At 52.6% G+C, this 25,166-nt stretch overlaps 1 protein-coding gene across 3 annotated transcripts in view; it reads right to left on the bottom strand.

Moving 5' to 3' along the window:
* GABRQ (gamma-aminobutyric acid type A receptor subunit theta) overlaps positions 1 to 25,166 on the bottom strand; it is a 96,708-nt gene that overhangs the window by 22,365 nt on the left and 49,177 nt on the right. For all 3 annotated transcript variants that reach the window (XM_006136299.4, XM_006136297.4, XM_075896690.1), the window contains one exon: positions 5,118 to 5,338. In XM_006136299.4, coding sequence (XP_006136361.1) covers positions 5,118 to 5,338 — 221 coding nt within the window. The remainder of the gene's footprint in view (positions 1 to 5,117; positions 5,339 to 25,166) is intronic.

Genomic DNA, 25,166 nt, shown 5'->3' on the forward strand with positions numbered 1-25,166 from the left:
GGGAAGCGCATGAAGTGTCCTCCGCCCCGCCCCTGCCCTGCCCGGAGCGTGCGGCACTTAGAAGTGCCGTGAGCGCCTGGCAGGGCGGGAGGAGACTTTGTGAACTCCACTTCTCCAAGCCCTGATTGGCCTGGGGGCAGAAGGGGAGCGCGCAAAGTCTCCTCCCACCGCCAGGCACACGGGTGCCTGGGGGAACCTCTTGGGAGGGCAAAGACTTCACGCGCTCCCCCAGCACCAGACCAATCACGGTCTGTGGGTGGGGAAGCAGGGAAGTATCCTGGCCCCGCCCCTTCCGCCTGAGGCCACGCCCCTCCTGGTGAGGTCCGGGGCCACTTCAAAAATGTCTGAAGTGGCCCCTGGTAAAAAATTCTTGCCCACCCCTGCCCTAGCGAATGGAATGGAATGGACGGAGGCAAAATTGCTAAATGCTCAAACCTTGCTCCTACCAAGGTCCCTTAGAAAACTGTGCTGGCAAACGTGGCTCTGTGCCTGGCAGCGAACCCAGCGTCGGACGGCCCTGGGTGGTTTACAAATCCCTGGCTGCTCTTTCCTTACTGCGGTGCTGCAGCCAGTTAACACAAGCGGCTAGCCATGGCTGGAGCGCAGAGCCCCGAAGAGCTGGCTAAAAAGCTGAAGGAGCATGGCTCCTACCCAGCCTCTCTCTCCCGTTACCTTTAGGGATGTGAATGGCTAACCGGGTGATGCTTACCAGTTCCAGTTAACTGGTGGGGGCTGCTCCAGCCTGACATGGGGCGCCCGACGCTCCAGCCTGGAGAGATCTGCTGAGGGTGGAGGGCACTCCAGCCTGGACAAAGCAGCCCCCATATGTGGCAGGCCCAGCCTGGCCAGAGCTGCGCACCACAAGTGAGGGGCTCTCCAGCCCAACCCCCCGCCCGCCCTCGTGTAAGCAGTTCACCGATTAAATGGGATTTGAGGGAGATTGAAGGGGCCGGGAAATAGAACAGCAAGGGAGTGGCATAGGTCAGGATAGAGGTGAGTTGACAAAATTGTGGGGGGAGGGCAATATTTAAACCCTTGGGGTGCCGCAGAGCTAGACTGACAGACTGGTGCAGTGGCTGGGATGGGAACAGCAGAGGAGCAAATGCAGGGCCAACGGAGCCTTGCCAGAGAGACTGCATCTGGGAGGAGTAGCTTACGTAGGACTGGCCCGCACAAGGCCCGGCATGGAGATGCAGTGGCTTGATTCAATTTCTATCGTGTTTCTTTTATCTCTCACTCTTTTACTGGCGCAACCGACATTTATCCAATGGCTCTGAACCCTGAGGGTCAAGGACCTTTTCCACCGCAGCTCATACAGGGAGAAGATCGGCCCTAGGCTAATCCTTCCAGCCAAGTTATTTGTGCTTTGCCCTTTTCCATGGAACCAGGGGCATTCCAGATGTCACTGCAGTCTCCCTTCTCACGTTATGGCCTCCCAGATGCCCCGCCCAGAGTCTGGGGCTGCCCTTCCTACATATTTGCACATATTCCTCGAGACTGAATCAGGTCTGGTTATTTTCTGCTCCCCTGTATGACTCCTCCGGGGTTCGTGGCTTCCCAGGATATCTCCCCCTTCACTGCTGTTTGCAACTCCTCCCAGTGTAGGATCATCTGGGCACTTCATTACACTGCTTTGTAAGTCGTCTCCTAGGAAACGGATGCAGGTGTTAAACGAGACCAGTCCCAGCGCCAATCACATGACATGGCACACCCACAGAGCACCTTTGCTGACTCGATACATTGCCCTTTCGGGTCCCATTTCATTCTGGTCTTCCAACTAGCTCTCAGTCCAAGCCGATACAAATTAGTTGTGGTGTGAGATGTTGTGTATCGCACGGTTGCCCGAGATGAAGCTATATGACATCTGCATTCTCTTCCTCCACCTATCCGCTAATTCTATGAAAACCAAGCATGGCTGCTTCTCCGCAACAGAGGGACTGTCACAGAGCAAAGGGGAAGAGGGAAAAGGCCTCATTTGCCCATGGAAACAAATTATGTGGAGCCCCATTGACATTAACAGCACAGTTTCCAGTGACTTCAGTGGACCTTAAACGGACCCTGGGGGCTCCATCCTGCAAGGTGTTGAGTTTCTGGACCTGAAGTGTGGGCTTAAATCCCTTCGTTTATAGCATTCTTAATTCCCAATTCTGTTTTTTGAGGTATTTGTATCTCAGTTGTGTCCCAGCCCCGGCGGTGAGAGTCGGCCACGAAAACAGGCCCCTGTATTTCTGACACCACAGTCTGTTGCAAATAAAATGAGGGAGAGGCCACAGCAGGAGGGAGTAACTCCACCGTAAGATCAATGGGAAGGAGAGAATGGGACTGGAAAGAAGGAGACATGCGAATAAACAAACACAACTATGGGCACCTAGCAAAAAGGGCCAGGAAGAAGACTATGAAAACCACAAGATAGAAATCAAAATCTCCTTGGTTAGCACTGTGTATCGAATTTCTCCACTCTGGAAGCTCTGTATGGAAGACTGGCCCTTCAGAGAAACCCCCGGATGTTACAGAACCCAACAGATCAAAATACACCAAAAGGACCTGAAGTTCAGAAGAGCCCTCAGATTTTGCTCCCATGTTTTTGCAGATGCAAATAACCGAGGGTGCAGTTTTGTGGATGTTAATAACTAGGAGCATATTTTACAGCACTTCATGGTTTAGCTACCCAATTGCACCTGCCAGTCAGGTGTCTCCATGCTACTGAATATGCTAGAAATGATTTGAGGACTGCAAAATTGCACCTCGCAGTTATTGGTGTCAGCAGAAATGCAGGTGCAAATCAAAGGCCCCTAAGAAAATGTTGCCTCAAACCTCCATGCAGGTGATGGCTGGACTTCTTAAAGTGTCCCTCGGAATACCGCGGTTTCATCACATTACAAGGTGCCTCTCTGTGGCCTGGGAGGAACAGTGGGAACGCCCACCGAATGCAATAGGAATTGTGTAACCCACATACCTTCTAGGTGTGGTGCACTAGCCCATCGAGTGGCACTGAGATGACGTATAGAGATAATAATGAATCTCTTCCACACCCATAGCTACAAGCCAGCTGGCTTTTCGCTCATACCGTAGAGGCCGATGCGTTAAGCTCCAGTGGTCCCAGGTTTGATTCTGCCTCTCGGCATTCCCCTTACAGAACCTCTCATGAGTTTTGTGGTGGGTTGCATTGTGATCTGTCCAATCACGGGAGACGTCTCCAGGCCACCCAAAGGCCAGTGTTTCATTTAAACACAGACCTTCACAGGAGCCTCTCGTTAACAGAGGCAAAAGCCTCACCCATCGTCGTCCTCCTTAGCCCGGACACCAGGACCGTTGCCTCCCCCTGGAGGTGGCCTGCCCAGGGCGGATCTGACTCTTTTCAGCTGTAGGAAGTAGGAAGGAATTGTTCCCTACTAGTGTATGGGGTGGAAACTCCTCCAAACCATGCAGCATCACGGAGGCTGGTGCTGTGTATGGGAAAGACCAATACAGTCTGTTCCAAATGGAGATGTCTCCTTCCCGTTTTCTGGCATGGCAAGTAAGCCCAAGGTGGCTCTCTCCTTTACTTGCGATGGTTGGAGGCAGGTCTAAGAGCCTTGTGAAAACTTGGGCAAAAGACGCCCCGGAGAAGAACAACTCTGAGGCAACAAGTGGAGAAGCAGGGAAATTGTGTCCCAGATTTCAGCTATGGCATCTCAGAATGCACTTTTGGCCTGGGCTGTAGGTGTTAACTCCCATTTCCTCACCCCCATCTCCACTCAGTGGGTCTATCTGTTGTGCTTCTCCTAACACATGCGCGGACACACACAGTTAGCCCTGGTTTACACTAGGGAATTATTTTGAAATAACTCCACTTAGGTTGAATTTATAAGCAGGTCATCTACATGACCAAGCCCATAATTTCGGGAAATAACGGCCCGCTTTTCCCGAAATCTGTACTCCCGCTTTTTTCAGGGAAGAATGCTAATTTTGAAATGGTTATTTCAAAATAGCCGAAGTATGGATGCTCCGGTGCAGCTATTTCGAAATAACGACTCCCCAGAGTCATTCGCACTAATTACTCCCCAGAGCTTCCTGGGGCTATAAGTCTGAGGAAGCACGTCTGCATTCACGGAGCCTGCCTTGGACTCATGTCGAGGCTTCCCTGTAGTGTGGAGATGCTATTTCGATTTTGTAAAATTGGGAGTTATTAAGTTGAATGTAGTTATTTCAAAATAATGTCCACAGCCTTACAGAAATCCTCAACAGTTGCTCTGTTCATGCACAAAGTACATTTTCAGAAACTCATAATCAGCTAAATGAAAACTAATTCTCTTTGGACACCCAAAGCCATTTCTCCTCCGTGCACAATTTCCCTGCTAACTATCAAACTTTCTATACTCAATCATCCTGGCACCAGTGCCAGCCAGAAAAAAAAAGCAGCAAGAAATTATTTATTTTATACTGGGAAAAGTATAAATTTATGCAGTCTCATATTAAGAAACAGCTAATCTGATTTGTCTCAAACTTTCAATTAAAATTCACCCTTGGGCTGAGAGCAGACCTGGAAAATTTCATCTCCAGTCGTCCAACCTGTAACATGTTATCATCATTAAAACACTGAGCGGTTATATTGTGCCTTTTGTCGGTAGAGTTCAAACCACTATACGGAGGAGATGTGTATCATATGTCCATTTGACAGATGGGGAAATCGAGGCACTGAGAGGAGAAGTGACTTGCACCAAGGTTGCCAACGGCAGAGCTGGGAGTAGGAACCTGGTCTCCTGAGTCCCAGACCAGTGCTCTGTCACCTAGGCCACACTGGGATCTTTTGAAAGCGGTATTTCAAATGGGAACATTATGCAACTTGAACTCCAGCAACCTGAAACAGTATGCGACCTCAATTATTTCTCTACCCCTAATACCGGTCTAGCACAGTGTAGGGATCACTTTACCCATTACTGAAATGCAACCGCCTCTGGGGTGGAATGTGATATTAGCTCACTTAAAAGTCTTTAGAACAACTCTTTCTTGGCCACATTGTGCTTCCTTCAAAGACGGATTTTGAGAGCTGCTCTGTGTGTGGCCAGATATTTATGCAAGGGGATGGCAAGGCTGTTCATGACCGTACAACTAACGAAAACTCCTCCCGCACTTACCTCAACCCATACAGCACCGTTCCATCTGGGTGCAGCCGGATCATACGGTTCTTCACTGTCACCCCATGCAGGAAGGACTTCTTGTCATTCAGGAAGTAGGTGTCAGGAAGCCACAACTGGTCAGCCACTCGGTTGTCCAGAGTCAGGTTCAGAGGAAGGTCACTGTACGCGAGGCGTTTGTCCCGCCAGCTCTGCTGGAAATACATGGTGATGGTGTAGTCCTGGGAGAGAAAACACACAACCGTCAGCCTCTCCCATGGGAAACACCCTGGACCCTCCTCTCACTCCGGCGGCCACCGAGACATCGGACATGTCTCCAAAGCTTTTGCACCCACGGGACTTCATGATGCATGTTGGGAACGGTGCCTGCTTTTGGAAGACTGAAGCTACATGGAGCGAGATTTCTAAGGGGAGGAACGGGCTGGCCTTGTCACTGATTCAAGCTCTCTCCTTTGCGTATTGTATTATTGCAGTTCATCCACCGCTCTCCTGCTCTTTAACACCAGAGTCAGAGCATGGCTACGTCGGGCTGAAATTGGAGACACAACAGAACATGTACAAAGTCTGGCAAAACATTTCTGATGGGCAGAGCTGGTCAGTAAAGTGCCATGGGAAGAAAGCCTATGGTGGGGGTTCTCAACCTTTTTCTTTCTGAGGTCCCCCCCCGCATGTTATAAAAACTCCCTGCCCCACCTGCATCTCAACAATTGTTTTCCTGCATAGAAAAGCCAAGGCCTGCATCAGGGAGTAGCTAACAGAGCAATGCCCCCAGCCCCCACACCAGAGGGCCCCCCACACCCGAAGCTACATTTCTTAGGCTTTAGCATCATCCCCATGAAGTGGAATTTGGCTTTCTGCCCTGGCCTCAGCATGTCTAAGGCTGGCCTTAGTTGTCAGCCCCCCTGAAACCTGCTAGTGGCCCCCAGACTCCTGGTTGGGAATCACTGATCTATGGTAGAAAGGAGATCAGAAAAGTTGGCAGTTTCTCAAACACATGATTAAAAGCAACTGCATACCCTTCCAGTGTGAAGGAAAGATCAGAAGAATACTGAGAGGCCGATATGGCTCCCTCAGGAGCTCTTTAACCACCTGAAAATCCAAGGAATCCTACAAAAAGTAGAAACATGGAAGAATTGGTATGGAGGAGAACGAAGCAGGTAGGGACAAAACCAGAAAGGCTAAGTTATACCAACGTGAGTTATACCTAGCAATGGATACAAAAGGCAATTAGAAGAGATTCTTTTGATGTATTAGGAGCAAGAGAAAGATGAAGGAAAGTGTAGGCCCTCTGCTTAGTGGGAAAGGAGACAGAATAATTGAAAACACCAAGAAGGCTGAAGTGTTTAATATCGGCTTTGATTCAGCCTTCATTGAAAAGGTCAATAGTGACCAGATAATCAACATAACTGATAGTAACAGCAAGGGGGGAGGAAGGCAAGCCAAAACAGAACAGGTTTAAGCATATTTGCATAAGTTAGATGCATTCAAATCGGCAGGGCCTGATGAAAGTCACCCTACGGTACTGAAGGGACTCGCTGAAACAATCTCGGAACCATCAGCGAACTCATGGAGGGTTGGTGAGGTTCCACATGACTGGAGAAGGGCAAACATAGACCCATCTTTAAAAGGGAATCCAGGGAATTATAGACCAGTCTACCTAACTTCAATACTTGGAAAGATATTGGGACAAATACTTAAACAGTCAATCTATAGAGGACAAGAGAGCTATAAGAAATAGCTAGCATGGATTTGTCAAGAACAAATAATGCCAATCCAACCTAATTTCCTTCTTTAACAGGGCCACTGGCCTAGTGAATAGGAGAAAAGCAGTAGATGTGATGTAACTTGATATTAGTAAGGCTTTTCACACAGTCCCGCATGACAGTTTTATCAGCAAACTAGGCAAATATGGTCCAGATGAAATGATTACATGGTAGTGCACTTCTTGTTGAAACACCATGATCCATTAGTAGTCAATGGTTCGCTGTCAGACCAGGAGTATCGAATGGGGCCGTTTCTGGGGCTGGCATTCTTTAATATTTTCATTAATTAATGACTTGGACAGTGGAGTGGAGAGTGTGCTCGTAAAGTTTGCAGATGACATTAAGCTGGGAAAGTTGCAAGCACTTTGGAGGACAGGATTAGAATCCAACACTATCTTGATACATTAGACACCACCAAGATGAAAGTCAATACAGACAAGGGCAAAGTACTTCCCTTAAGAAGGAAAAAAAAATCAAATGCATGGCTACAAAGTGAGGATCTACCGGCGAGGTGGTTGTATAGCTGAAAAGGATCTGTGGGGTACATTAGATCATACACTGAATGAGTCAACAATGCGATGGCAGTCGAGAAAATAGCTAACATCAGTCTGGGGTATATTAAGAGGCGTGCTGTGTGTAAGGCAGGGGAGGTGACGGTCCTGGTCCACTCAGCATTCTTAAGGCTTCAGCTGGAATATTGTGTTCAATTGCTGAAGTCAGGTGTCCTCACACTACCCCCTCCTTTTCTCCCTCCCCCTCCTTCCCACAGGCCTGGGTCACCTCTGCTCCCTGCCCCTGGATCATAATTCTCACTCTCTTATGCAGCAACGCCTTTGAGGCACCAAAAGAGAGGGCATCATATATATGGCTATATAAGAAGTAGAGAGAAAGTGTGTCCCTGGCGTCAGACTGTGAGGGCATGTGGCAGGAAGGGATTTCTGGCTGGCTCAAGCATATTTGATGAAGCAGGCAGTGGGAGCTACTATCAATAAAAAGCAGAAGCCTTGTTAAGGGAAGCTGGCAACTTTCACCTCTGCGGGTTGAAAGTCAGCCCAGCCCAGCACTGACTGAAAGCCACGAGCCCTGGGTTCACTGGATGAAGTGATCTGGGGCCGCCCGGATGTTCTAAGTAGACAAGGAAGCGTGTCTTGAAATTCCCAATCAGAAAGGAATATTAAGAGCCTTGTGGCTTAGCAGAGAGGCTGACAACGTTATGAGGCAGGACGGCAGAGACCTTGGTCCCCATGGAGCTGACCTGTCTATGTCAGGGCTGGGGCACGATGGCAGGGAGCATCTCGGGCTGCTGCTGCCCATGGGGCCTTTTGTTCTGGGGGTTAGCAAGGACGTGGCTCTAGGGTTGCCGGTCCGGCACTAAATCCAACTAAAAACCCCAAATAGTGAAATGATTCCGCACGTGTGACAAGGCCTCCCGGGGTGCCTGAAAATAGGCCAAACCTCAGCCAAGTGAATGGAGTTGGAATTTCCATGAAAAAACATCAAGACGAGGCAAATTGGTGTGTGGGAAGGGGGAGGAGGAGGGGCTTGACTGCAGTGCAAATAATTGCTGCCAAAGCCCTCAGCCCCTTCCACCATGACTCTGTCACCTTATGGGAACAGGCCTAGATGGTAGGCATAGTAACGACACAATGCCTACACCGAGCGGCTGCCTGCCGTTCCCCACTCGCCTGCCTCAGCTTCACAGCCGCCTGGAATGAGGGTTGTGATGTGTGTGTGTGTGTATGCACAATCTCCTCTCTTCATCATGAGAAGGCTGTGTGTGTGTGTGTGTGTGTGTGTGTGTGCGCACAATCTCCTCTCTTCATCGTGAGAGGGCTGGAGGGGGCAGCGTTTGGCTCCTTCTACCTCACAATCAAGGCAGGATTTTTTGTGCCCTGCAGTTCAGCTGTCCTCGTCAGGGTACAAGAGGGGCTTGTGAGGCGAGGCTCTTTCTCCTGAAACCTCTGTGGGTGCTGTAGGTTGAACTGAAGTTTCACCACGAATTACTGCTGGGGAAATCAATGGCTAAACCCATGGTGTAGATAAGAAGTCACTGTAGGCAATCTCTAAATTAGTGAAGAGACGGCACCGGCGGGACCCTGCCCTCTGGATTTGCACAAGGGGGCAGGCAGACTCCTGCAGCTTCGCACAGTGCAAGCTCCCCCCCAAAGGGCGTAGGGAGGCCCAGCTACTCCTGTCGGGGTGTCTGCTGTGTGGAGCTGTTTGTTAGCTGAAGGGGTGGAAGCTGGGTAGGGCCTGGTGGCGTTCTGCCAGCCTGTCTTCTCCTGCTGTGTCCAGCTGGGGATGCTCAGCACCTCTAAACACTGGGGCACCCCAGTGCTGAGGTACCCCCCACTACAGGAAATATAGGCCTAAGTGTGGGCCTAGGCCACAGAGAACCCTTAGTCCTGTGTATTAACCAAACTCCACCCACAGAGATCTCCTTCTCCGCTCACCCCGAATACACCGGGGCTACGTCTAGACTGGCATGAATTTCCAGAAATGCTTTTAACGGAAAAGTTTTCCGTTAAAAGCATTTTCAGAGAAGAGCATCTAGATCGGCACGGACACTTTTCCGCAAAAGCACTTTTTGTGGAAAAGCGTCCATAACCAATCTAGACGCGCTTTTGTGCAAAACAAATCTCAGCTGTCTGCACTGGCCCTTTTGCGCAGAAGGGACTTTTGCCCGAACGGGAGCAGCACAGTATTTCCACAAAAAGCACTGATTTCTTACAGTAGGAAGTCAGTGCTTTTGTGGAAATTCAAGCGGCCAGTGTAGACAGCTGGCAAGTTTTTCCCGGAAAAGCAGCTGATTTTCCAGAAAAACTGGTCAGTCTAGACACAGCCGGGAGTTTGGTTAATGAGCAGGCTTCTTAGGGATTCCTGAATTCCTCTCTCAGGGAGCTCAGCATTATCTTCAGAGGACACTGCCTGGGCTTCCAGTGCCACTCCCCTCCCCCATACCCAGCAGCCTGGCCCGGCATTCCCCCAAGAGAGTGAAAGAGCCGAGCAAAGCAGCAAAGTGCCAATTTTTATTGATGCAGGCGGTCTGCTATTCCTCCCCAGGCACGCCTGGGCACCTCAGCAGGACCTTGAGCTGTGCCAGGCCAGAACCCCCTGTGACGTAGTGGGGGTAACTTGCTAGGGCTGTGGGCGACCTCTGCTGTCTGTAGCACGACCCAGCAGGACAGGGGATGAGTCATTATGCAAAGGGGGCTCCAAACCTGTCTGACCAGCTACCCCCCAAGGAGAGAATCAAAGGAAGGTGGAATGCCAGCCACCCTGGCTGGGGGGCAAGGCTGGAGGAGAGTTAGTTTCTGTCTGGGAGCATGGAGGAGACAGCTTAGGGAAGGAGCCAGTGGGGGAGTGGGCTGGGATTGTAGGCCCCAGCCACCCCCCATCTCAAAGGGGGGGCACTGAGGCCTCTTAGCCGCAGTTCCTGTAACCAGATTACATCTGTACTGTGCTGTATCCTGGAGAAGCAATAAACTCCCTCTATTCTACTGGCTGGTGGAGTCTGTTCGTGCCATTTCAGGGGTGCAGGAGGCAGGGGAACCCCAACACGTCATCACACCCCCACCTAGCCCTGCCGATACAGCTCACTCCTGACCCTGGTTTTCCTCAGCACTCTGCACCTCAGCCCTCAAACAAAACTCCCCTCTGCCCTTGCTGCTGCAGGCCTCCTGAGCACAGGCAAGCCGACGAGGTGCATTGAGCTCCACGGGGTGCCGGATAATGGAGAACTCAAGACAGGTGATGTCCCACACCCCCTTGGGGCCTGGGACAGCCTTGCAGGCAGCCAGCCTCAGTTTCCCTCTGACTTCCAAACATAATCCATTTACACCCCATCTTTGAGATGAATATTCCCCTTTTCTCAATGCTCATGTGTTCAGGGAGATTAACTGCCTCCCCTTTTTGATCCAGTCCATCTTCTCAGGCCTGTGCAGTAACAGTCCTGGTCTGTAGAGTCTCCCCCTCAGATTCAAGGGCTGAGCAGCAGCCATCTTGGGGCTGGGAGCTCTGCTTTCAGCCTGGGCCTCCACAGCCTACAGACGCTGCCCTGAGGTTTCCCAAACTGGACCTCCCCAGCCTGCTCACCCTCAGACCCAGGGGGTGACAGCCTTCCTTCTAGACACCATACACCCACCCTTGCTCTTGCTTTTTCAGCAGCTTTCTCCTGATAACCCTTGGAGCCCCCTCTTAAGTCAGCAGCCAACACACAAATCAGACTCCTGATTCGCCCCAGGTGGGTCTAATAAACCCAAACATCTGTGTGCACTGGCTAGGAGGGCGGGGAAGCTTCCCTCACTCAGTCTAATGCCAGGCCCTCCAAGGAGCAATATGTCTCCCCTGCAACACTGATTGCTCCCCAAGAACAGTTTCCCCTCTCCAAAGGGCTGCTCCCTGGCTGTATGGACAGCACCGGGCAAGTGGTCAGCACGGCCCACACACAGAGAATGGCTTTTGTGCTCTGATCCCAGCTGGAATGAAAGGATCTGGGGGTTAAAATCTGTTGGCTGTGTCTAGACTGGTCAGTTTTTCCGGAAAATCAGCCGCTTTTCCGGAAAAACTTGCCAGCTGTCTACACTGGCTGCTTGAATTTCCACAAAAGCACTGACTTCCCACTGTAAGAAATCAGTGCATTTTGCGGAAATACTATGCTGCTCCTGTTCAGGCAAAAGTCCCTTTTGTGCAAAACTTTTGCGCAAAAGGGCCAGTGTAGACAGCTGAGATTTGGTTTGCGCAAAAAAGCCCCTATCATGAAAATGGGGATTGGGGCTTTTTTGCGCAAAAGTGCATCTAGATTGGCCATGGATGCTTTTCTGCAAAAAGTGCTTTTGCGGAAAAGCGTCCGTGCCAATCTACACGCTCTTTTCCGAAAATGCTTTTAACGGAAAACTTTTCCATTAAAAGCATTTCCGGAAAATCATGCCAGTCTAGATGTAGCCAAAGTGTTAACACCAGTGAATTCCCAAGCTAATTTCCCCTCTGGTTTTATAAACCAGCCATCTAGCCGGTGGCACTGGGGCACTACAGAGCATGTTCTGGGGAGTGGAAGAGCAAATATTCATTTGCCTCTGGGTCTAGTTCTTCCCCGGGTTCCCTGGCTGCTCCTGTGTGCTTCCTTTCCCGCCGACTCAGCCAGATGTTACTGTGCTAGAAACCCCCCCCCCCCCCCCCGCATTGTTTATACAGCCCTACAGTTCACCTAGGCTGCGTCTAGACTGGCAAGTTTTTTCGCAAAAGCAGCCACTTTTGCGCAAAAACTTGCCAGCTGTCTACACTGGCTGCTTGATTTTGCACAAAAGCACTGACGTTCTACTGTCCGAAATCAGTGCTTCTTGTGCAAATGCTTTGACGTTCCTGTTCAGGCAAAAGCCCTTTTCCGGAAATGTTTTTGCGCAAGAGGGCCAGTGTAGACAGCGAAAAACTGTTTTGCGCAAAAAAGCCCCGATGGCGAAAATGGCGATCGGGTCTTTCTTGTGCAAAACTGTATCTAGATTGGCACGGACGCTTTTTTGCAAAAAGTGCTTTTGCGGAAAAGTGTCCGTGCCAATCTAGATGCTCTTTTCCGCAAATGCTTTTAACGGAAAAACTTTTCCGTTAAAAGCATTTGCGGAAAATCATGCCAATCTAGACGTAGCCCTAGCGTTAGTGCTTCTCATGGGCTCCACCCCCGGATCGCTTTCCCTCTCACTCCTTCCTCTCCCTCTCTGCCTGCCAGCTCCCACTTCACATTCTCCCTCTTGATTTTTCTCTGCTTCTCCATGCTTCTCTCGCTCCATTTCTCAGTTCCTCCCAGCCTGTCCCAGCCCACGGGTCCTCCCAACGGGCGTGAAAGAGCCAGGCAGGCGGCCAGCACTCAGAGGTCAGAGTTCTCTTTGGCAGAAGCCGGGACAGGGGTGTATTAATGCGCTGCTGTTGTAAAGGACAGGGAGGGCAAACTCTGAGAACGGAGCGTGCTCTCTGGGAGCCGCCAGCAGGGACCTTCTCGCCTCTGCATCAGCCCAGAGTGTCCAAGCCATAAGGGAAGGACCCTACAGATGTAGAGCCATTGAGCTGTTAAACAAGGGACCACCCCTTAGAAGATGATTAGGAGTTTGGAAGGGGTCTCATATGACAAGAGATTAAAAAGACTTGGACTTTTCAGCTTAGAAAAGAGGAGACTAGGGGGCATATGCTAGAAATATATAAAATCATGCCTGGTATGGAAAAAGTGAATAAGGAAAAGTTCTTTACTTATTCCCACAATATAAGAACTAGGGGACACCAAATGAAATTAATAGGCAACGGGTTTAAAACAAACAAAAGGAAGTTTTTCTTCACTCAGTGCACAGTTAACCTGTGGAACTCCTTGCCAGAGGATGCGGTGAAGGCTAAAACTTCAATAGGGTTCAAAAAAGAGCTAGATAGATTCAGGGAGGTTAGGTCCAACAATGGCTATTCGCCAGGATGGGTAGGGATGGTGTCTACCTATTGTGATCCCTCCCTCTGGGGCATCTGGTATTGGCCACTGTCGGCAGACAGGATATCGGGCTGGATGGGCCGTTGGTCTGACCCAGCACGGCCGTTCTGACGTAAGAGATGACAGCAGAAGTCTCCCCTTCTGCTGGATAACGCCCTCATGGCGCGGAGTAACTGGCCGGATGCAACATGCACAGGAGTCGCCAGGCTCTGAGTCAGATGCCCGACGCCCTGCCCTGGCATTCTCGCAAGGGGCTAAGCAGGGGCCTCCCGGGACGTCTGTCAAGCTCCTGGCGTTCGGGGCTGTAACTGCCAGCCTTGCTATCACCGGAGCTTCCCAACTGCCCAGTCTCTGCACATCTTCACAAGCCGACCAGCCACCCAACTGCGATCGTACGCTCTGCCCCATGCAGTGAGTCGGTTCAAGGGAATGGGACTCCTCAGCAATAGAGACATCTACTGTCCTACCCCAGCAGTCTCTGCAAAGAGGCGAGACACCGACAGGGCTCAACAGGCCTCGCAGCCTTCGAGTTGCCCCCCGGTCAGCGTTAGTGGACCAGCGTGGCCTACGGTCGCCCTGCTGCCTGTGCCGGTGCCGGGGACGCACAGAATTGCTTGGCTCAGGCTGCCAGTGGTTTTCTGCAGCAGTGCAGCTCCCCAGCCCTGCTAGCCACAGCGGGAGCGGTACTGCAGACACAGCGATGGGCACAGGGGCTGTCTTGTTTGCAGGCAGGTTAGGCGGCACCGGGGTTCACCGGTCTGTGCCCTTCCTCGGCTGCAGCTGCCCCATTGGATAGCACTGGCGGAACGGTGCCCAGGCAAAACAGCTTGCACCTTACAAAATGCACAGACAAGCTGGCTCGTCTCTCTGTGCAGCCCTGGTGGCAGCATTCACTCTGTCAGGGCCGGGAGAGCCCGTGTGGTCTGCCACGGGCGTGCGATGGGAGGGGAGCGCTGCTCAGGGCCAGGCAGGATTCTGGTCCCTGCACTAAGGAGGGGCACAGACTCTTCCCTGCCCACAGCCCCCAAAATGAAGTGGGAGGGGGTGGAACTATGAGGGGGATGCCCCGAGGAGGGACACAACCCCTGAGCCCGACGGCGTATCTGGGTCCACAGACTATCCCTTCGCGCCAAGCCGCCATGCACAGCTACTTGGCTGCACGCCCACATCCTGGGATTTCGCAGGGACAGCGGGCGTGTGCTGCCCCTGCCTTTCTGCCTCGCCCCTCAACGCTTTGCCATCGGGGCCCCCCCTGAGTCCTGCTGAAGCCAATGGAGGTTTTGCCATTGGCCCCTGTGGGGCCAGAAGTGAGTGCGAACAGCCCAGCATGTGCGTGACAGAGGCCAGCTGGTGGCTGGATGCTGCTAAACGGGATTACCCTGATCTGGGGGCAACCCTGCACCCGGCTCATTTAGCTCCGTGGGACACTGCTCTTGCAAAGCCACGCAGTTCCATGGGCCGCAGCCTGGCTCCGGCGGCACTTGGCAGCTACAGCTAGACTTGCCGGGCCCTCTCTGTGCGTGGCATGCACAGCACCCCCGCCCCCGCCACGAGGAGCTGACGTAGTCCCTGGGCAAGAGGCAGCAGGGCAGAATCGCTCCCCCTGGCTGGAGCTGGAGCAGCTGGAAGACACGTGCACGGCCATCGCGAGAGTGGGAGAAACTTTGGCCCTGGGTGCTCCTTAGCGGGGAGGCTTCCCCTCTCCGAAGCCCCTGCCAGGGTCCCTTCGCCTGGCAGTGACCGGCTGCCGTGGGAGACAAGTGGGGAGGTCCCTTTTCTTCTATGGGAGAGGCAGGCCCGGGAGCCCAGCTGTGTGACAGGCCCTGCTCAGTGCTGAGCCTCCGGTTCACCCCGTGCCGGAGCAGAGACAGCACCTGAGCCTGCTGGAAGGGTTTCCGAGCACGACCGTTCCCTTGGGCTCCCCGACGTTGCTGCCGTTCTGTCTGCCTCGCTAAGCCGCTGATTCCGAGCTGCCAGCTCCAGTCCCCTTCTCCTCTCCCGCCCCCCCTCCCCATCGCCTCACTGTGTGCGAGGCGCACCCGGAAGGAAGGTAAGAACGCCACACTGGAGCTGCCCCCCTCTGCTGAGGAGCACTACGCTGGGACCCCAGCGACTAGGTCAGTGTCTGGTGCCGCTCCCCAGGGATCCCTTTTCACACCGGGTGAGCCCTAAGGACGTGATCCAGGGAGATGGCGGAGCATTCGGTGACGTTTTCACCGAGGGGAACCTCGTCCCGCAGATTGACAGAGGGAACGGGGTTAGGCAGGTAGGGGATATAGCAGGGTGCCCCTAGAACCTCCAGCAGCCCAGGGGATGTGCTGGATAAAGCTCAGGGAAGAGCAGAAAAAAATTGTGGGCCCGTGTTCATTTGAATTCCCGAGGGCATGTTCATTGGATGATGTGCAGGACACCGTTTGTGTTTGCTTCCTCCCCCATCAGAGCCCTCCTGCTACCCTAGCGCCACACACTTGCGCACACGCCATCGGCAGCTCCGCTCCCAGCCACTGTACATGCTGGTGGGGGGGTTATCCGAGCCGGCCCGTCAAGGAAGAGAACCCAGGCCGCACGGCTCGCGGTCGTCACACGCACGAGGCAAGGGATGAGCACGCAGGATGTGCGGCGCATGGAGAATTCTTCCCTGTCACGCTGGGTGTAGCTCCCCCAGAGCGAGGCTACGCTGGGTTGTGAGCCAACAGGCAGGAATTCACCACCCCCAGTCGGGTGACCTGTAGCACTGGGACATGTGGAGCCCGGGATGCACCACAGAGCGTGAAGCAAAAGGACCGGACAGAGTCACAGGACAGCCCTGGCGGTACCAGGCCCCGCAGATGAGCCTGAGGACACGTGGGGCACCGAGGGCTCTATGCATGGCCCGGAGCATGTTGCAACTCACTCAGGGCCCCCAGACCGGTGGGTGGGCCAGGGAACAGGCCAAGATGCACCCCAGGGAGCAGCAGAGCAGGATGTGAGAGGTCCCTGGACCCAGCAACCCACAAGGGAGCCTAGTGCTTAGGGTGAGTCCACAAGACTGGCTGCTTGCGGGTTTAATGGGAGCATCCCTCCAAGAGCCCCAGCTGTCAGATCCCCAGCCCAGGCTGTGCGGTGCGGCTGTGAGGAGGGGCGGTGCCATCAGAAAACACCCTCTCATGCGTATCAATGGACAAGCATTTTCACTGGCCCAGGGAGCCTTCACAGGCAGGTCCCACTCCCCATGCTGCCAGGATTTGCCTACCTTCCCCTCCGGGATCCCTGTGGCCAGCTACGGGAGCGCAGGCCCCATCCCCAACCAAGGGCCCGGAGCCAGGTGCCTTGCCTCCTCTGGGTTCTGGGCCCTTTGCTTGCTCACAGGGAGCGAGTTGGAGTGTGAGGGGAAGAAGGCTCTTGAACTCTGGTGTGGAGCAGGCAGCTGCCTTGTGTCCCGGAAAGGGCAGGGGGTCCTGGGGGCAGTAGGGAACCAGGCTGTCCACACTGAGGGAGCAGCCTGGGATAGGGAGGGCAGGTGGGGTGTGTTTGTGTGCATGAGGGAGAGAAGGGCTGAGGAGTTCAGCAAACGCTCAGAGCTCAAAATCCATGGCAGCCGGCGCAGGAGCTGCTAAAACACCAGTGGTGCAGCCCCGACCCTGCTGCAGCAGCCACCCAGAAACTCCCTCCTGCCACAACCTCCCCCAAACCACGACCCAGCCGCAGACGTCGCTCAGGGCCGACATGCTACAGACCCGATCCATAGCTCACGCTGCGGCCCACATCGTCAGAGGGAGTTAGAACTCCCAGGCTGTGTCTAGACTGGCAAGTCTTTCCGGAAAATCAGCCGCTTTTCTGGAAAAACTTGCCAGCTGTCTACACTGGCCGCTTGAATTTCCGCAAAAGCACTGACATCCTACTGTAAGAAATCAGGGCTTCTTGCGGAAATACTATGCTGCTCCCGTTCAGGCAAAAGTCCCTTTTGCGCAAAGCTTTTGAGCAAAAGGGCCAGTGTAGACAGCTCAGATTTGTTTTGTGCAAAAAAGCCCCGATGGCGAAAATGGCGATCGGGGCTTTTTTGCACAAAAGCGCGTCTAGATTGGCACGGATGCTTTTCCGTAAAAAGTGCTTTTGCGGAAAAGCGTGCGTGCCAATCTAGACGCTCTTTTCCAAAAATGCTTTTAACAGAAAACTTTTCCGTTAAAAGCATTTCCGGAAAATCATGCCAGTCTAGACGTAGCCCCATTGCTTCTGGGGTGCCTACATATCTTTGAAGGGCTGGGCCTGGGAGTCTATTGAGTCTGGTGAGCTTTGGAGCAGTCCGAAAGCTCTCTAACATAAGGAGAGGGCTGGGGGTGGGGGAGAGTTTTGGGCCTCTGCCACAGACACACACACACTCACTTACCCTCCCAGGCTGCATCCTCTTTGACCCCTAAGTAAGTCCCCTGCACTTCAGCACCATTCCCCTCCCACCCCAACATTCCCCCATGACTCAGTTACCTACTGGCTCAGCCATAATCCGGTGTATTTATGCTAGAGCCCCAAAGTCACGATTGGGACCAGGCCTCCATTGTGCTGGGCAGGACTCCAGCCGAATCGCTGCCCTTAGGCGCACAGGATGCAACCTCGTGTGTGCGGCTGTCATGGCGGACGTGACATGTTGCTATCCTGTGCCGGATTAGGATGGCCAGGGATGCATTCCTATCACAAAGGGCCACCCCATCCATTTCTACTCCCTGTGAGCAAACAAGGCGAGCCCCTCCGGTCTGCGTGCGCTTCTCCCACTTCTTCTTGCTGCCCACTTTGCCCTCCTGTCTGACACAGCCCAAACAGCTCCTTCCCCGCTTGCACATCACACCCGACACACATCACGTGCCAAGGGAGGAGACCTGTTACATCGGGTGAGTTTGCTTAAATAGGAAATCCAAGTTAATTCTTACTGCTGCAGTTCCTGGTCTTCTCTTTCTAGAGGGTCAACACTGGGGAGCTGATTCCGACCAGATCAATGGCAATGCTTTGTCACTTAGTGTTCAATAAGCCTGTGGAACTCACTGCCACAAGACATTGAGACCAATAGTTTATCAGGATTAAAAAGCACTGGACACTTACATGGAGAAAAGGAACATCTGGAGTTAGATTAGGAAATATTCAAAATCTAAATAAAAGTTTTGGGAGGGATATAAACCCCCCAACCTCTCATTACGGGGCTTAGGGGGAAACATTCCTTCCGGGCAGGCTATTCCAGAAACACCTACTGTTGGGTTCCTTGCACCTTCCTCTGAATTAAAAAGTACTGACCATTGTGAACAGTGGGATATTGGACACGATGGACTACTTGAGTTGATAGTCGACCAATTCCTTTGTTCCTGCCAATGCTAACGTCCAGCACTACAGCATGACCCTTAATGATCGGGGCTAAAGAGCACCTGTATTAGCAGGAAGCAGCAGTAGGCACCTATCTTCTGAGGACCAGCCACTGGGGGGGTGAGTAGCACATGCCAACTCTGTGGATCAAGTCTCTACTCAGGATGCACTTCTGGTTGTGTGGCTCTCTTCTGCCTCGGCTGAGCCCATCTGTCTCCTTAAAATGACTCAGGGACCTTTGCTACCTCGAGTTCCCTCTGTAGAGACAGTTATTCTTAGCCCCGCGTAGATGTGATAATTCACAAAGCACGTGGAAGCTGCGGGGAGTGATAACTTTTTGGCAGGGAGAAAGAGAGAGAGAGAGAGCACGCTCTTGCCACCGCCCTGCTAAGAACATGAAGGACAAAGGACATTTTACAGTTTACCTGCCATGCCAGCTGTTCCATTTCCACCCGGTTCTCTGGACTTAGATAAAGCACCTCGCTATGGAGGGGAAAATGACCGAATACAAATCCCATCCCACATAAGCAAAGCCCAAGGGAGCGCTGCTCTGAACCTGTGGTCCTAAAGCACGTCAAGGAACCTGCTGCTTTGGATGAGGGGGGAGGAAAGTGGAATGTCTCCTCGCTGGAGAAGCTGCCAGGACATGAGACTAAAGAAGAGCTTGTTGGCTTCACACGAAACCCCAGCTTCTGTGCCTGTCATTTCTGAGAGACATGCCTCTGTCGGGCATCTCGAGGGGAGAGATGGGTTATGTCCACAGCCAGCTGACGTGAGCAGCAGCGAGTGAATGCAATGCTTGCAAGGAGATACAGGGGAGCAGAGGGAAAGGCCGATGAAGGCAGCAGGTTTTATCTAGTTTCACTGTCCTGGTGGATTGCTGGGTTTGTTCCAGAGGCAAGGAAGAAGAGGTCCTGGACTCGCCGTTGTCTGGAAAAAATGCCTGAGAGTTGGGAGGAGTTAGACAGGGCAGTAATCAGAGTGGGCTTTTCAGCACCCTGGCTCCATTTGTATTTTTCTCACCAAGCCTGCAGCATTCTTGCCCCACGCCTCTGTTCTGAAAGCCAGGAACAGCACCGGTGCCCCTGACCTAGCAAAGATGGGGTGAAGGGGTTTCTCAGCTCCCTGTGGCCTATAGAATTACTCCTCAGCTTCATTTGGGGCAGGCGGCGGCGGCGTGACTTTTTACTGGTGCTTCGCTCGCACCAGCGTAGGCTGTGTATGGCCTGCTCCCTTTAAGTCCTGCCTGGGTCAGGCACTGCTGCTGTAGAGACTGTCCGTCCCCCTCAGCTCGTCCCCAAAGCTGAGATGAGCTTCCAGTCTCTCTCAGTTTGAGCCCTGGGCTGGGAAGGGAGGGGGCGCGGAGGCAGAACTGTCTCGGTGCAGGGCCCTGGGGTTCTGGGACCCATTTCCAGCCTTGGTCTAAGGGGACGGGAATTGAGCAACCTCCAGGCCAGACCGTCAGCCCTCTCTGCACAGCAGAGCTTGGCTCCGAGGGGCTGGAGTTTCTCATGTCGCCGGGGGAGTAGCTTTCCTGGAGAACTTCCCTCATTGATTTGTTGTCAGTCTAGGTTTGTTTTAATCTGCAGGTTGGTAATTGCTGCACATGTGTCCAGTGCTGGAGACAGATAAATCAGCCAGGTCCCACACCGGGGCCGTGATTAGAAAATTCTCCATCTCCCCCATCTCCTCTCTATTGCCCCGGCAGCCAGGGGACTGGCACGCGCCAAGAGGTCGCCTAATGGAACTGAGTACCCCAGCTCCCTCCTGGCTCAGCCTTTGGGGAGCAGAGGGCAGCACAGAGCAGCTCCGGCTCCAGTCAAACTGGAAATTTGCTGCGGGAGGGGAGCAGCAGCCAGCACTGGGATGAGAACAGGGAGAGGAACAGCCGGTGAGCTGCGCGCCTGTAGGCGATGGTGGCCCCAGCCACGGTGCACCCTTCCCAGAATCAGCACTCCTGCTTGGGGGAACAATGCAAGGCAGAGTCCCCGCAGCGCTGGCAGGCTGCAGAGAGAGGCGTGCGGAGCTGCAGCGTGGAATGGTCCTGGGTCACTCCTCCCACCGCCTGCCAGGCTGAAGGCACTGTCCCTGCCCAGCGCTGCTGGGGCAGCGCGTCCCTGAACTGCCTCCATATTCAGATCCACAAGGCCGGACCGATAGGCCAGGCAGCGAGAGAGTCCCCCCACCTTATCAGGGTTCCCCCCTCTCCGCAGTCCTCCCACGCTTGCTCTGAATGCACCTTAGGCGTGTCAAGGGGCTTCACCCAACATGTCACACCTAACAGACCGACCCTACCATGCTCACAGGGGGGAACCTGGATTAAGCCATTTTATCCCCCCCCCCCACATACACATTTTAGGTTCCGCCAACTAAGCTCCACCAAGCCCATATCAAATGCAGCTGCAGACCCAGTCTACGGCACCTGTGTCCAAGGATAGGAGCAATCTTAGTGCCCTGATGTACACCCCAGCCTATTCTCCGGAGTTTTCCTCTCCAGGTTTATGGCTGCCCCAGAACCCCTCAATGTTTTTTTTCCAATTCGCCATTGCCGATGGCCTGGTGTACACGCAACAGATACGTCTCCTATTGCACAGCTGTTAAACCTCCAAAAATATGTTGCTAATAATCACTTTGGATTTAATTAAGATGCAACAACTCTCCTGTTAAATCTCAATTAAATCGGAATACGAGACACTTAAAGTGTGACCAGCACAGCCGCTGCCTCTCTTACGGTAGCAGGGGAGGAGAAAACCCAGGATCCTAGCAGGACACAGGAGAACTTTGGGGTTTTCCTTCATGGCCCCATCGGAAGAGCAAACCCACATGATGTACCAGCCTCTCATGATGCGCCATTCACCCAGGAATGCTGCCTCACAGCCCCTTCCTTGAAATGAGACAGCAGCAGTAGCACGAGAAAGAAGCAAATAGCCTGATCTTACTGCAAAAGGTTTGTGAACAAGGCTACCTCTTCTTGGCCCATCCTTGGGCATCTGTGTCCAGCAAAACGCTAAGGAGGGAAATCTCTTTTCTAAATGGCTGTTCTTAGTGCGTGTTTGCTGCAGGGTGTCATGTATACCCTACACAATTTTCCAAGGGTCTTAAATACACAAATCCAGTCGCAACACAGAGGAGATGTTGTGGAGTTTTCTCTGTACGCGTGACCCAATGGACTGAACTCAAACCCGCGAGAGCTGGAGTAAAACATTCAGCAGCATCTAAGGGCATGTCCACACTAGGAAACTATTTCAAAACAACTAAGATCGACTTAATTCCCGAAATAACAAAATGAAAATAGCGTGTCCTTACTACGGGAAGCCTCAAAATGAGTCCGAAGCAGGCTCTGCTAATGTGAATGCGGTACCCTGGACATAGGGCCCCAGGATGCACTGGGGAGTAATTAGTTTGAATGACACTGGGGGAGGCGTTATTTTGAAATAGAGACACTAAAGCTATTTTGAAATAACTATTTCAAAATTAGCGTTATTCCTCAAGGAAAGCAGGAGTACAGATTTCGGAAAAAGCGGCCCGTTATTTCGAAAGAACGGGCTTGGTAGTTCGGATGCTCTGCTTATAAATTCAACCTAAGGGAGATTATTTCAAAATAAAGCCCTAGAGTAGATTAGGGCTAAGTGATTTAGGATGTGGGGGTACTCAGAGGTGTGAAGGCTCCTACGTATCGCCCACTGATTTCAATGGAAGATAGACACCCAACTTCCTTTGGGGATGTGGGCCGAAGCTTCTAAGTCACACAGGGTATGTCTACGTGCAGCACATCTCCAAGCTCAAGTCTACAGCATTGGGCTCATGCGACAGCACTGAAACTAGCCATGTCGATGTGCCAGATCGGGCGAGGGTTCGGAGAGCCACCCCCCATCCCCAGGCTAGTCTGTTGGCTGCAGTGTAGACGTTCCCTAAAGTGTCTTAGTAAAGTTTACCCCTTGAAACTTGTTCCCAACTCATCCACCACTAAAGCGCTGTGGATGCGTCTACACTGCACCATTATTTTGAGACAACTAGCGTTATTTCGGAAAAAAAACATTGCGAGCCACTACCCAGCCATTCCCTTATATTGAAAGAATTTAGAAATAACGGACGGCTTATTCCGAAATCTGTACATCTCCTCGTACGAGGAAGAACGCCTATTTGGAAATAGCTATTTTGAAATAAGGCGTGTGTAGACATGCCACTTTGGCTATTTCGAAATAGCCCCTCACCAGGGCCATTCTAAGTAATTCCTCTGGGGCTTTACATCGAGATAACATGTCCACATTAGGGAAGCCTGCCTTGGACTCCCCTGCAGTGTAGACGTGCTATTTCAAAATAAGCATGCAGTGTAGTCGTATCCTGTGGGATCTTGGGCAGCTCACGTACCCCTGGGGTCGTAGGCAAGTGGTATAACACACATCAGAGGCTATTTTTTCCTCCTGGGCAGAAAATTAAACAGGGCTTGTAACTCACTGTGGCCGTGCAAAAGGACAACGCCCATGGGGCTGCACAGGTAACGGTACCACGCCACACATGGGGGGCAGTGACGCCACTTCTTTGCTTGGGGTCTTGGGTGGAATGCTGCGCACACGGTTCTGCACACCAGAACCATTGGCCTTTCTACAGCCATGTTCACGGGGCTGTCCGGACGATGTCCCTCACCTGTGCTTCCAGGAGAGGCTTCAAGGAGGGGAGAGGGACCAATTCAGGAAGGCAGCAGAAGGATGTTAACAAACAGGAGGGTCCAAGGGACGCCCAGCAAAACCGATCCGTGGCATGAAGGGATTGTACAGGGTGGGCAGGAAGACTGAAAGAACTAGACAGGCACAGAGTCATTTTCCAAGTGGCTACCAAGGGAAGCTGTAAGTGTGTTAGGATCCAATGGGTCTGAGCATAGAGGGGCTACTTAGGATGGCTTGGGGTATGAGGGGATAATGGGATGAAATTAAAGACAGACTGGATGAATACCACGCCGTGCTCCCAACGGTAACATCCATTAGACCGTGGAAGAGTCTCCCATGGGAGGTGATGGAAGCGCCACTGTTTGAGAAATGTAGAGCCTGGTTTTCCATTGGCAAGCCCAAGCAAAGGTGTGTGCACCCGGTTTGTGCTCAGAAATAGCAGTTGCATGATCGTGCATGCACAGTACCAGTTCTGCATCTATTCGGACACCCTGTGCGTGCAAAGCCAGCATCCTCAGTAGCATCTGCTAATGTTTGAAAATCAACCCTCTTCAAACTAGCATGGACTCTACACTGCTGCCTGTATTCCAGGGAACATTGTGCATTGTCTGGAAAGTAGGATGGCGGGTATGGTCTCTCTCAGGGGTAACCACAGACCAGATTTTGCTCTCAGAGACCACCCTGCGAATCTCTGTTCCAGGCCATGGAGCCTTTCCAGTTTTATCTGAGCATTACCTGAGTGCAGACTACATCCTGGGGTAGCCTCCTGCCACTCAAACAATTGGAGTTCCAGCTATGGAAGTATGACTGAGAGGTGTAAGACGCCCGACCAACAATTGCACTTTGGATAGAGCCAGACGAGGTTCACCCTGATTCCCTTAGCTTAGCTCGGGGCACATGCAAAAATGGAGCTTCCTACAAGACCGCAAAGTCCACAGGCAGATGTCAATGCTTTGAATTTATGGGCAGCCGAATGCAAGGCCAGGCTGGGGGAAGAGACGCTGATGTGCAGAGCCCAGTGGTGGTGAGCAAGCGCTCTCTACATGCGCTGAACCAGCCAAAGAATCACATTTCCAGAGCTGGCTGAAAGTCATTGGCAAAGAGCCCATGCAAGCTTGGTAAATAAAGGAACCCGACAGGCACTGTGTGGTGTTCCTGCGGCTTTTGATACAACTGACAACGCTGAGAAGGGACGAAAAGCCTGGGGAGGGATCGGAGCAAGAGCTACCCCGCGGCCCAGCAATTAAAGGTGGGGCCGTCACAGAGGCATGCTATGACCAGACGCTCCCAGACTGCCCTGCGAACGGTTCTGCTTCACGCAGGTCCCCCCATTGGGGATCGTGCCAACAGACGGAGAAGAAGGGTGGCCTTAGGGTGAAAGAATGGGCCTGGGACTGAGAAGATGTAAGATTAAGTCCTTGCTGGGACACAGCACAAACCTCTGTGCCTCAGTTCTTCATCTGTAAAACAGGAAAAACAATCACGCTCTACTGCCTAGAGGTGCGGTGAAGGTGCGCGTGCCCCAAAGGAGGCCAGATAGAGATATGCCTAGACAGATGGGCTCCACATAACAGTAGGAGTGGGGAAGGGGCTGGAAGAGGAGACATAAACTGCTGAGCCATGTCCCCCCACTCCTAGGACAACCGGGATCCAAAATGGCTGCTCTGAGTTGCGGCAGTTTCCAGACACTGGCTCAAACGAGGGGCGATGTATTTCGGATGGGGGGAGAACGTAGGAGGGGCAGTCTCTTACGCCCTATGCCAGTGAGTAAGCAGCACAGAGCAGCCCTACCCCTGTGGAAGATCCTCCTCCTTTGCTTTGTCAACGGGGA

Source organism: Pelodiscus sinensis, chromosome 13 (genome assembly GCF_049634645.1).
Source record: "Pelodiscus sinensis isolate JC-2024 chromosome 13, ASM4963464v1, whole genome shotgun sequence".
In the NCBI taxonomy this organism is placed as follows: Eukaryota; Metazoa; Chordata; order Testudines; family Trionychidae; genus Pelodiscus; species Pelodiscus sinensis.